This window comes from Lontra canadensis, unplaced genomic scaffold, assembly GCF_010015895.1.
Source record: "Lontra canadensis isolate GAN:19392208 unplaced genomic scaffold, GSC_riverotter_1.0 scaffold3, whole genome shotgun sequence".
NCBI lineage: Eukaryota > Metazoa > Chordata > Mammalia > Carnivora > Mustelidae > Lontra > Lontra canadensis.
In genome coordinates this window covers 18,124,542-18,138,303 of record NW_022630997.1, presented here as the reverse complement: position 1 = coordinate 18,138,303, position 13,762 = coordinate 18,124,542, and the positions used below count along the sequence as shown (strand labels likewise).

General features: G+C 43.6%; 1 protein-coding gene across 3 annotated transcripts in view; it reads right to left on the bottom strand.

Annotated features, from left to right (window-relative positions):
- The window catches only part of DNMBP (dynamin binding protein), a 101,256-nt gene that overhangs the window by 14,258 nt on the left and 73,236 nt on the right, over window positions 1–13,762 (bottom strand). For all 3 annotated transcript variants that reach the window (XM_032882428.1, XM_032882446.1, XM_032882435.1), the window contains 6 exons: window positions 8,309–8,502; window positions 7,351–7,450; window positions 3,924–4,071; window positions 3,092–3,109; window positions 2,577–2,776; window positions 428–558 (listed from right to left, as the gene is read on the bottom strand). In XM_032882428.1, coding sequence (XP_032738319.1) covers window positions 428–558; window positions 2,577–2,776; window positions 3,092–3,109; window positions 3,924–4,071; window positions 7,351–7,450; window positions 8,309–8,502 — 791 coding nt within the window. The remainder of the gene's footprint in view (window positions 1–427; window positions 559–2,576; window positions 2,777–3,091; window positions 3,110–3,923; window positions 4,072–7,350; window positions 7,451–8,308; window positions 8,503–13,762) is intronic.

Genomic DNA, 13,762 nt, shown 5'->3' with positions numbered 1-13,762 from the left:
TCTCAGGGATGTGGACAAATGCTTCCAAATGACTCAATTTCTCACACTTCACATTTTTTAAATTTTTGACAAGTTGTGTGGAACTACGGTGATCTCTTAAATCCCTTCTAGCTTCATGTCTTCAGTTTGGTCTCCCCAAATACATCACAAGCTCCTCCACATTGACTATGATACCATGACCAGTCGACTAGACCTCCCGGTTAGCCTTTGCGCACACTGTAAGCCGCTCCGCACGGCGCGGGGGCAGGGCTGGGCGGGAGGATTCCCATGCACAGGAGCGGCTGGGCCCTGTATCCACCCTGGGGCAAACACCGAAAGAGGTACTAAGAGGGGAATCATGCCACACGACACCATGCAGGAAGCCCACGATGTGGAACCCCGAAATGCTGCTGAAGATGCGCCAAGCCTTCAACGGTGGGAATCTCACCTGCGGAGCGAAGCCAGTCAGGTGCTTCAGGTGACTGCTTACGCGGTTGGATTTCTTGATGATGGAATGGATGTTCAGTTTAGAAATCTTCTCCATGAGGCTGTCTTCATCGCCCTTTCGGTACTTGAGGACTAGGGAGTGAGTCAAGAAAGCCCTTCTCTGAGCAGGGACAGGCTACAACATGAGCCACAAAATGAGATCAACAACCCAAACTACAGCTAGTGCTTGTTTTCAATGAGCTTGTAGCTGAGTAGAGACAACACATGAATGCAAGTCACCGTTATGGAGAGACAGGCTACTTGACGAAGCTAGAGATGGTGCAGACTAGAGGTGGTTAGGAGGAAAGGGAGCAAGGGGTCGGGAGAAGAGTCTAAGATCTGGAGTCCAGGACACCTTTGAGCTCAACGCCTGGGCCCGTCATTTCATCAAGGTGTGGCCTCCCAGAAGTCACTTAACTCCTCTGAGTCTCATTTTCTTCTCCAATGAAATGTAGGAAGAAACACTACTTGCTTTATAAGACCATCTTAAGTGGTATCATGTACAAACGAGATATTTATATGCAATTGTCTCGCATAGTAAAATGCTATACGGGAGTCAGGTGATCAACTACTGTGTCATACCTTAGGCACAATCTCTAGAAAAGTCTGGAGACATCAAAAGGGTCACAGGGAGAAGACTGGGTGGCACTACAAAGGCATACTTTGTTGTTGTAGGAGATGAAGACGACATCACATTAGGAGATACGAAGCAGAGAGGGAGACAAACCACAGAAGACTCCTAATTTTAGGAAACAAACTGAGGGTTGCTGGAGGAGGTTGGGTGGGGGGATGGGTAACTGGGTGATGGACATTAAGGAGGGTACCTTTTTTTTTTTTAAGATTTTATTTATTTGACAGAGAGAGATCACAAGTAGGCAGAGCAGCAGGCAGAGAGAGAGGGGGAAGCAGGCTCCCTGCTGAGCAGAGAGCCCGATGCAGGACTCGATCCTAGGACCCTGAGATCATGACCTGAGTGAAAGGCAGAGGCTTAACCCACTGAGCCACCCAGGTGCCCTGAGGAGGGTACTTGAGGTCATGAGCACTGTGTGTTATATAAGACTGATGAATCACTGAACGTTATTAACCTCTGAAATCAGTAATACATACTATGTTAATTAGCTGAATTTAAATGTTAAGAAAGCGGGGCGCCTGGGTGGCTTATTTGGTTAAGCATCTGCCTTCAGTTCAGGTCACAATCCCGGGGTCTCCGGATCGAGCCTCACATCAGGCTCCCAACTTAGCAGGGAGTCTACTTCTCCCTCTGACCCTCCCCACTTCATGCTCGCTCACTCTCTCTCAAATAAACACATAAAATCTTTAAAAATAAATAAATAAAGTCTTAAAAGGTGGGCGGCAAAAAGGAGATAGGAACCAAGACAAAGGGCTAGCAGGCCTGAGGGTTTTAAGAGCACAGTCAACACTGCATACCAATGTGGGTGTCACAGTGGGTAGAAGGTAGAGAAAGAGGCTATACCATATTATAGATTCTTTGAGAGTGTGACTAACAAATCAGTTTAGCATGGTCACCATGCTGTACTCATCGGGGATTCAAATTAGAGCCTCATGAGAGGTCTGATGAAAGAGAAAAGATATGGTTCAGTTCCTTCCACATTATAAAGAAAGCGCTACGTGGTTTGCAACTGACTACACAGCACTGGGGGCAGAGCTCAGGCCAGAGTGGTGTCATAGGACCCAGAGACTGGGCAAACTGGGGTTTCCTGAAAAAAGAGGAAAGTCCTAACCTGAGTGGATGTAGTAAAACATCCAACACAAGATGAAGGAAAACAAGCCTAAGCATTGAAAAGGCTTGGCTTCCATGAGCGGAGAAAGTACTCAGCAGCGCCTGAATGAGCCACTCTCCGTATCCTTCAGAAAGACTCTCATTGATACAAGCTCAATCACAGGTGCCTTACTTCCAATATTCCACAGCTGTACTTTATGTTCTTGCTTGCTTTTTCATAGCCCATTTCCCCCCATTCTGCCACCATTTCTACAGCAGAGCCCTATCACCGAGCCCCTGCCTTGCCCATCCCTGGTGAAAGAGTAATTCTTTTGAGGAAAAGAGCATGGTCAAGGGCATACCTCCTTCTCAGCAAGTATGCTTTTCTTACCCAGGTCCTTGCGACGTTTATATTCATTAATGTTCACATTGATCTCCTTGACTGCAAGGACCGCACTGGTTAAGGGCACCTTATCAGGGTGGGATTCTGGGGTTGAATTCAGCAGCTCCATGAGCAGCAGGGGGTAGCGCATCACTCTCTGGACTGGTTTGATGAGGAAGGAGCCCAGATTAATGTAATTTGTGCATCCCCTGATACAAAAGGAAAAAGACTTTTAATCAAATATCAATAATACAAGGACTATTGGTAATGGTCGTGATTCTTAAATATAGCTCTGTTTTCTCGCTCTCCATTCCAATCTCATTCATTCAGCAAATATTTTCTGGGCACCTAATAAATACCAGGTACTGTGGTAGGTGCTAGGGATTTAGCAGTGGAAGGAGACAGGCAACAAGCAAACACTGTAGCAAGTATCATTTTGTGGTAAGCGCTATGGAGAAAAATACAGCAAAGGTCTACTTCTAGGGTTCTGTCTATAAGGGAAGAAAACAAAGAAATGAGCTTACCATTCTGTGTACAGGCTCCTACAGGGCAGCGAGCATGAAAAAAAAAACCAGACAACTGCTTAGAGGGAATGCTAAATGCCGATTTTTACATTCTTCAGAGAATATATTAGTTCAAGTAATGCTTATTACTTGGGCAGACAAAAAGAAAAAAAATCACAGGGGATAAAGGGAAATCATGAATATCTATGGAGGCATATCTAGTCCATTAAAGAGTTATTTAAGCCCCTAACTTCACTTTGATCTACTCAGGCATATATTGTATCCTTATAACCTAAGTCCAGGAGAATCTTACCTGAGGGTCAGAAATAGGTGAATTGGGTCTTCTTACCTATGTTCTTACTTGTTTGGACCAACTATCTCCCTGGCTGCTTCTTTTTTTTTTTTTTTTTAAGATTTTTTTTTTATTCATTTGATAGACAGAGATCACAAGTAGGCGGAGAGGCAGGCAGAGAGAGAGAGGAGGAAGCAGGTTCCCTGCTGAGCAGAGAGCCCAATGCGGGGCTTGATCCCAGGACCCTGGGATCATGACCTGAGCCAAAGGCAGAGGCCTTAACCCACTGAGCCACCAAGGTGCCCCTTCCTGGCTGCTTCTTACCTGAAATGCTAACTTAACACTTTGTATCTACAGATAGGAAGTGGGAAGCCACTGAAGATTTTCAAGGGAAAAGGCAATATAACAAGAGCAAGTTACATAACAGGACCTATAATAACATATCATTAATGATTAAAATAAGACAGATGTCATAAGAAGTCTAGACCTATGAACAGACTGACTTCTCAAAGACAGAACTAAAGAATTATGATGGAAGTGTAGTGGGGTCAAAACTCCTACTTGAGATCTGCCAAGGAGTCCTGAAGATGCTTCTGGATCTTCTCATCCTTCTCGTAGATTTCTAGCAATGAAATAGCCTCATCGTGATTCTGGCAGTAAACCTTGTATGTTCCCTCAAGCTCATCCCGGTGATCGAGAAACACAGGCCCTTCGGATTATACATAAACATAGAGTGTTTTTAGTAACTTTCTTCTCAGTAGCCTCCATACAGGCTGGATAACCAAACTTTTATCAATTAAATCCTATCATAAGAAATGATAATGAGACTAATCACCCAATTTATCATTTCCATGAAATAGCTCAAATTCATATTTATTTAAAGCAAAATTTCAGAGAACCATGTTCTCACATATTTATTTTTTAAAGCACACACACATACAGCTGGTCCCAGAAACCGTCTCCAGTCCCTTCTCAGTCAGGCACAGGTGTCTGCAAGTGCTCCCCACGTAAGATCAGAACTGTAAGGGCCCCTCACTCTCTAAGTCCCAGGGAAACCACAGTGAGGAAGAGAGTCCTTCCACAGCTGCAGTTTCTAACCTCTTCTTTGTGCCTGAATTAAATACACAGGACTATAAATGAAGTTTATTATATTAAAGTACCTATAATATTAAAAAATTCCAAATGTGTGACAGTAACATGTGATTTCTTTATAAAGCATTAAACAGCAAAACAGCTATAAACTAATAATCACCATAATGACTCTGACAACTCCTTGGTCCTTCCTGCTTCAGCCTGTACTGCTCCTCAAGGTCCACTCACCCTTGAGGTCCTCTCTTAAAACCTGATCCCACTCAGCGAGCCTGCTAACCCTTCCTACCAGCTGCTCTGGACAGAAACCCCCCACGGAACCCAACTGCTTTCTCTTCAATGTCACCTCCATTCTCTATGTGCTGTCTTATGGAACGCTCTATTTTTGCGTAGTTTTCATTTACATTAAACCCACGTCTTTAATTACTGCTCCTCTCTGTGAGAGAAACTTGAATTCTCCCATAAACATCCCTCTCACGCTGCCTTCTCCGGGGCAGCCTCACTTCTGCCTGTCCCCGCAGCTCAGTGGGCACAGCAGCAGACGGGGCTGGCTGCCTTCCTGACCTTCGGGACTTTGGGAGCCCTGACCTCCAATGTCTCCATATCGACATTGTCTCCATATCGACATATCCGCCTGCCTTGTTCTTCTGTGTTATTCCTTTGCACCCTTTCCACATCGACATTTCCAGAACCATCATGATCGTGCTGCTGCTGACGTGTGCCCCTCCACTCACTGCACTGACCTTCCCTGTAGGGCCCGCTCTACACCAATCACCAACTAGCCAACCTACATCTTAATTTCCAGTGTCCTTCAAACTGTGGGTCACAACCCATAAATGGGTCATGTGATCTACTGTGTGGGTCACATTCAGCACTTTGCGGAAATAAAATGGCATAGAAAAGAAAATCTCAGGCAATGTTGGACACAGTCAAAGCACAGACATACACACACACGAATCCTGGGTCACGATGTAAAATAGATTTCTTTCTGTGAGACAGGTGTAAAATAATCTAAAACACTATGTACCCAGAATCTCCTGGTGCTTTTTTCTCATCTCCTTACTCAGACAAGCCCCGTTCTTTCCTCCCTCACCAGATCCTGTCCTGCCTGCACTAGAATCCTTCCCCAGTCAGACTACTAATGCGAATTCTGTGCTGCTTTCACCAGCACCCAGTATTACCTTGATTTTGGCTGAGTTCTCCCCCTGTCTGTATACTTTTTCCATTTCTATTCCTGGCTCATAGAACTGCTTGGAAGGTACATTGTTGTTGGGGAGTGAGGCTTAGTGTAGAACAGTTTGAATAATTCCCTATTACCTGTGTGATTTGGAAAAGAAAAAAAAAAAGGAGGCTGGGGCCTAGAGTAGAGAAAATATATATGTAATTGTGGATATATGATAAACTCTCTGGAAGGCAAGAGAAGAAAACTAGTAACACTGGGTGCTTCTGATTTGAAGAGCTGGTGGCGAGGGAATGGGTAAGAGCCTTTTTCATTAAGTTGTTCTTTGTAACTCTCTATGTGCAGTGGGAATGTATTAAAAATAAGCTAAATTAGAAATATATTAAAATAAAAAACAAAGAAATATATTCAAATAAATCTGACTTCCCCCAAAATTGCTTATGCAATTCATGCCAAATTTGCCCTTTGCTAGTGGGTCACCAAAGCTTTAATTCGCCCGCATTCCTGTTCCTGTGGCCATTCCTCTCCCAGGTGAGTCAGGTGAATAGTACCTAGTTTAAGCTAACATCATGGTCACATTCTCCTTTCCACGGATCAGCTTAATAAGCATATGCATGTGACCCAGTTCTGGCCAATGAGAAATAAAGAGAAATCTGATAGGAGAGCAGTGGGAAAGCTCTGTTCACTCTTAAATGACACAGGGTTACTTTTCCCTTCTGCCTGATGTGTCAATGTGTATAGGGGGATGGCTAGAACTGCGGTAGCATCTTGTGACCATAATTCCAGGAAAATAGCAAAATGGTAGGATGTCCTTCCCATGTTGTACGAGAGCTGGTGTGTGTGACCAACAGAATATGGCAGAAGTGATAGTATGTCATATCCAGGATCAGGTTAGAGAAGACTCTGTGAGTCTCCCGTCTTGAGCCTTCTCTCCATCTTGGACCACTCAATGGGGAAAGCCAGCTGCCATGTCCTGAGGACAGTTCATGGAGAGGCTCAGAGGGCAAGTAATTAGGGCCTGAAGAGCTGAGGAGGCTTCCTTGGAGTGGATCCTTGAGTCCCAAAGGATGGCAGTCCAGGCCAACAGCTTGACCCCCACCTCAGGAGAGACCCTGAGCAGAGCTACCCAGCTAAGCCCCTCCCGGATTCCTCAGCCACAGGCACTGTGGGGTAATACATGTCCCTGATTTAAAGCTGCTAAGTTTTGGTATAATTCGTTACAAAGCAATAGATAACTAACACAGTTCCTTTGTTGATTAAAAACAGATGACTGTTTTTCAAACAGTTTTGACCATGACCCACATGACAGCCAACACTGTAAATCGTGACTCAGCATACTTATATGTAGAACTGAAGTGTCAAAAAACTGTAGCTGTGCTTATTCTTTACAGTATATTCGGTATTTTCTATTTTATTTTATTGAAAAAAGTAGATACTGGGTGCAACTTGTGCTAGCGATCTCAGGAGTGTCAGTCCGGAAAACCCACACTATGTGACACCTAAAATCTCTTCTATTGCTGACATCACCTCAACATAGGCCGTAGATAAAGGAGAACAGAGGGCCAAGTGACCCCTGAACTAGGTAGCTAGAATCTCATTTCCCCACTCAGTACCAGCAAGGCTGCTTCACCTCTTACCTCCTACCCATGAAGTTTAACAAATGTGATGGTTGGGGGGTAGGGGGAGAGCTGCTTCTGAAGCAATGGCAGGAGCTCATACCTACAGCATCGCTGATTTCCAGATCTGCCAATAACTGCTTTGAGGCCTTAATCACCATCTGCATATTTCCAAAAAGTCCTTCAAAGTCAATGTTTGGTATCTGAGAAAGGGAGACAAAACGTAAAGATGCATGGAAATGAAATTAATGGCACGCCATTCATACTAGGAACATCTCTTCAAGGATGATACAAAACTGTTGAAGGTCATCTTCACTTGCCATCACCAAGATTCCAGAAGAGAAGCGTCCCAGCATTGTCTTTAGTGTCACTCTTTGTCCCTGACCCAGTTATTCTCGGCTCCCTCCACACCCCCACTACCTTTGTAAAAGGACTGTGTTACCAATTTGGTCTAGAATTATATTGGGATACAAATTCCCATGCAAAACCCAAAATCTGATGGCAGTGCCCACTTCCTGTACTAGCTCTTAGGAGTGAATGTTCCAGAAGTATAAACCCAAGCCAGGCCCAGATGGTCAAGTAACAAGCAATATGGACAGTAAATGCCCAGGAGGCTGTTAACCTTTTTTCCCTACCTCCAGCATCTAGACAAGTATCTGGCACACACATGAAGGTCAGGGTTTCCTGAACAAACGCTGTACTGTCAGGTGCAAGAGCCACCGAACCCGCCATCCCCAGACTTCATTATTATACCACCTTCCCAATGCAGCGACCATCCAAACTGCCTAGGAGTGTCTTTAGGAGCCACAGAAGCAGGGAATGTCCCGGGAGCTAATACAGCAAGTCTGGTAAGTTAACAGTAGTCTTGGGAAGTGACAGGACGCTGAAAGCGTAAGTTGATGACACACACATGTGGGGGCCCTTCAATTAAGAGCAGGAGAAGCAGTCACAGCCTTTATTTCAAACCCAGTAACCCTTGTGGTGAAAGCACCCATAACCTAATGCTCCAGGCTTGGAGAATCACGTTAGGGGTAAAGCAAACTTTCTCGCACGGCTCCCACCTGTGCCTGCTGCAGGGGCACCATGATGTGCTCAATGCACATTTCCAGATCCCGAACGTAGTCTCTCTCTGTCTGGAGAAGTTCTTCTATCACCTTGGTTCTCTTCTCCAGCATCCTCTGCTCTGGGTTTTCAGTGTACACGGACCCAGGAGGGGCCACCGGTGATGAAGACTGGGAGGAGAGCAGCGTCATTTCTAGAAGGGAAGAGAGAACTGGTCAGCAGCTCTGGGTGTGGAAGCAAGACTGTTCAACAGTTCAGGCTGAAAAGAACACATTCCTTGAGAACCAAAGTCTCATTGCTGTCAACCACCAGGCAATCTGATCACACGTCACTTCCAATTATGAGCAGATAAAGGGCTGAGAAAGCCATTTCTGCAAAGAGAACTTCTCTCATCGGTGTGATAACATTTCTAGAATTCATCCTAAAAAAGAGAAGCTGGCCCACTTCAGGAGGGCAAATCAGTATCCAAAACCTCTTGGGAAAGAGGCTGAGAGAGGGGCTGTTCTTATAAGAATTGCTTTCACTTAATTAGGTAAAAAAAAAACAAAAAAAAACAACAAAAAAAAAACCCCCAATACATGAGGTCAGCAGCAGAAATACCAAACTGGACATTAAAAACACTGATGGAGCACATTAAAAAGAATATTAGGGGAACATGACAATGACAACTAAGGAGAAGACGAGAGTTAGATGGGAATTACCTGTCAGAGAACTGGGTGACTTACACGGCCTACTGTGTTCCAGTCACCGTGATGGAGGATGAACATCCACAATGAAATAAACAAAAATTATCTAGATTGTCCCTACGGAAACATTAATGAAAACATGAGCACCTTGTTATTCCAAATGCCCTAGAAGATACAAAAGTACTAGAAAGATGAAGTTCTTTTTAATGGTATTTTCAACCAAAAGAACCTCTGTAGAACCATACCGTATGAACTAAAAACGGAAACAAATATGTACCTGGTCATTAGCTTTTACAATAACCCATTATTGGCTGCTACACATAATGGTTAGCTACACATGATGAAATTTATAAAGATGGGATGGCATTTGTTCATTAAAAATAAACATTAAACACTAAAATAAACACGAAAAAAATCCAACAATCAAGCAGACTCTGCTCAGTTTATTTCAAATTCCTTAAAGATCCACATTTAAAAAACTACGAATTTGGTTGAGTAAATATACTAATCTGGGTGTGATCACAAGAATATTTTTAGCAGATCTAAGAAGCAAAAACACATGTATTTGTACTATTTATGGAAAACGAGGCTTTCGCATCAGATTTTAGTCTTCAAAAATCTTCCCCACTGCCCCTTCTCTAGGAATTCCAATGTTTAAAAAAGAATGCACCCAGATTCTGGTTTCTAAAAACCACTCTCCACTAAAAGAAACCAGAATTCTTTGGAGAAATAACTAAGATTGGGGCAAGGAAGGTACAGGTGAACCGGAAACATCGAATGGCAGAAAGTAAGAAAGCGCCCAACAAAATGATGAAGCTATTTCCAAAAGGCATGGAGGAGGCTTAACGCGGCTCCCACTGGCCAAATCTGGTATATAATTTGAGTATCAAAGTAAATAAGCTATAGACTATAATCCATTGACTAAGAATCCATGAATTCATATTGATAACATATAAGTATATAAATAAATGGGGAGAGGACAATGTTTTTGCTTATGGTATAATGTCAACTAATAAATACAGAAGAAATGATGGGAATTAGAAAACCAGCATTTTGCAATGATCAGAATAAAATGTGGTCCAGGCATAAATCATCAATGGGTGATTCTGGTGTTGATGGTGGGGTCTGATGATCAGGATATTTGCAGTTTTGAGATCATTATTACAAATTACTTATTAATTACAAAAATGAAAAAATAGTGACTATATATAGTGGAGAAAGGGAGAATATGGTCAATGAGTAAACAAAATTCACGTCACCAATAAGGGGCAAACAGATATCACGTTTTTCCATTTGTCATATCTGGAAACAACACATATCCCTTATGTGGTATTCCCGTCAAAAATGCATAAATCTGAAACAAATCTTGAGGAAACAGCAGACACATGCAGACTGAGGATTTGTATTCTTCCAAAATGTCACGTTATGAAAGACAAGCAGGGGCTCCCCAATTGGTGGAGCCTGTGACTCTTGATCTGGGGGTCATGAGTTTGAGCCCCCCACTGGGTGTACAGTTTACTTAAAGCAAGCAAGCAAGCAAGCAAGCAAAGCCTGAGAGACAGTTCCCAATCAAAGATGACTGAGGAGATGATATATAAATGCCATGTGTGAATATGAACTGGGTCCTGATCTGGGGGAAAAAATACTACAAAGGACATTACTAGGGCAATTGGTGAAGTTGTAATATAGACTATAAATTAGATAAATGATTAAATCAGTGAAAATTTTCCTAAAATGGCAAATCTATGTGGTCATGTATAACATCCATGGTTCATACAAAATGCACACATGGAAGCTTACAAAAAGACACAATGTATGAAACCTACACTCAGAAAAAAAGTGTGTGTGTCTGTGTGTGTGTAGAGAATGAACACAAGAACCCAACAAAATGTTAAACACCGGTGGAATGTGAATAAAGGATATACAGGAGGTTTTTGGTACTACTGCAATTGTATAAATTTTATACTATTCAAAACAAAGTTTAAAAAGACATAATTGGAAAATATCTTTCTTGAAGTTTTTTTGGTCAAACGAATGACAAAAGTTCAAGCATAACTCTTATTTCACAAGAATGCTAAATATAGGCCCAAATTAATTGTAGCATACGTGAAATTCATTTTCAATAGCCTTGTTTCAAATTTTCTTTGCAATTACAAGCAATAGGATCTCACTCCCAAATATGGTTCCATAAGTAGCAAGTTGAGAAGAGAAACTCATTTTTAAAATTTATTATCTTTTTTATTTAGGAATAATTGACATGCTTACTTCAGGTGTACAACATAATCATATGTTACTTTTAGAAGACACTCATTTTTAATACAGGACAAAAAGCTCTGAAAGGGAGAACATTTATTGAATTTCTACCAAGGGCAATACACTTTACCTATTTATGTCCCTGAACTTATTTAATATTCATGTCAAAACTCTGAACTTATTATTTTATTACTACTTGATTTAATAGAAAACGTGGGTTTTGAGAGGCTGACCAACTTGTCCCGGGTTATGTAGTGAGTAAATGGCAGTGTTGGAATTTTAATCTAAATATATTTCAATCTAAATCCTATGCACTTAACCCTGTACCAATTTGCCTCCCTAGACTAGAATCTCAACTAGAAAAGGTCAGGGCTTTATTTGCCTCAACTCTTGAAAATTCCCTGGAAACTATTTAAATCTCAGGAATCAAAATTCTATTAATTATAACAGTTGAAAGCTTAAGTGTATTCATCAATCAAAAGCCAGCAACCTACACTAAGAAACTCGGATTTTTATTTTTATTAAGAGAAAAATGAAATGGTAACAATTCTTTTGAACTACCAGCGTGATGCTTCCTTTTTTCCTTTTTTTTTTTTTTTTTTTGGCAGATGCATTTATAAACTCTTGGACCGTCTTTAAGAGAAAACCAAGAACACTTTAGCATGATTTAAAATCCTCGTAGACTGTATCGGCAATTTTGACAAAATTCTACATGTTTCTGAAGGTGTAGGTGACCCTCAAGCTCTACACACATATTCTCAGGATTAAGTCAAACTAGAAATATCTGGCTTGAAATGACTCCAAATGTAAAACCCTTTTTCCATTATTCCACGTATTACGTAAGGAAAAAAGTTCTGATGTAAAATTTTAGTGCCTGGGATGACCGAATAAGAGAGGAGGGCCTCCTCGCTCAGCGAGCTGCAGTGTGGACAGGCTTGGAACCCTGCTCTTCCCTGCTCTATCTGGGCAACCCTGGCAGAGGCCACTTTGACCTCTGGGCCTCAATGTCCTCATCTGTAAAATGAGGGTAATTGTGCCTGCTTTGCCAAGCTGTTGAGGCCATAACAAGGCCATAACTCGACACAAGTTAGTTCATTTCCCACCACGGGCCAGAATGTGTTCTCTGCACCAGATTTAGGTAAAATGCACCAAGTCAAAATGCTCTGTCTGTCCAGATACTGGAACACTCCATTTTTCTCTCAGAACAATAAAAGCTGAGGAAGCACATGGAGAAGGCTGAGGCCAGTACCAGCCCACACTGCCCTGTGCAGACCAGCTCCCACCTTCTTCCTGGGATGGCCCTAGAGGAATTCAGGGGCTGGAGCCAAAGCTGATTGCACAAAATTAGTCTCTCGGATCAAACAGTTCGTGCGGGGTTGTTTCTTTCCTTTTGTTCCCCTTCCCGGTCCCACCACCTGCACAAAGTCCCCATTCCAGCCACTCTCAGGACCCCCACCCCGCAGGTTAGCGTGTGTCACCAGGCTCCTTCCTCGGTGGGGTAAGGAGGGGGTCCAGCAACCCCGCAGCTTCCCTCAACTCTACAAGCCACACTTGTAAGCAGGGTCACAGAAAAAAGCCACTCACTTCTGGCTTCCTCTGCAAGCTGGCTCTGGGTTTGGTGAGGAAAGTCTCTGACCTGCCGGCAAGGTCCCCAGCTGCTCAGGCTACCCCACCTGTTGCCGCGGGCTCCGGTGCCCCGGGACGCACCTGCGGGGCCCAAGGCCTCAGCCAGGGGAAGGACGTGTGGGTCCCAGGGTAACAGGCAGAGCAGAATCTTCCCAGAGCTCTGGAATGCTCCGCAACCCCCAAATCCTTTGAATAGGGTAGGCATTTCCCCGAGGCTTTCCCACATTTACATATGAATCGCCCAAGTCCCCGAGGCTATCACGGCAGGGCCGGTTCTAAAGGACGGAGCTGGAATCCTCCTGGGGAACGAGCTGCAGGGTGAGGCCCAGCTTTGCTCAAACTCCACACCTTCCTCTCCTGCTCCTGAAACAGTCACAGTTTCACTTCAGGAGTTTTTAATCGAAGAGTATTGCCTCTCACTTTGCCCACCCTTACTACACTTTGTTTGGGGGGGATGCTTTTTAGGGAAGAATTCTGAAGGCCCATCCAGCTCTCATTTAAGAGGCCATGCTGTGAAGTGGGTGGCACTTGTGTACTCTGTCTGCCTTAGGACCTGGCTTTCGGCAGCACCCCCTCCTCCCCGCTGGCCAGGGCTCTGTCCAGGGACCCAGCCCTCCCACTTTGGGGCCTTACCCTGTAGCCAGCAGAATGCAGATCCCAGCAGGCCGGGCCCAGCACAGCAAGGAGAGCTCGGAGGGATTTACAGGACTGGGAGCCCTGCTCACAGCTCTTGGGAAGAACCAAGGAGTCAGGTGCACCATGTCCAAGTCTGCATTTTCCTATACCGCTAGGCTGGGAAGTTTAATTCTAGGACCAACTCAAGCACCATTTTTGAACACTTACCAATACACATCGCTCCTAGAGGGGTGTGTTGCTGGTGGGACAGCA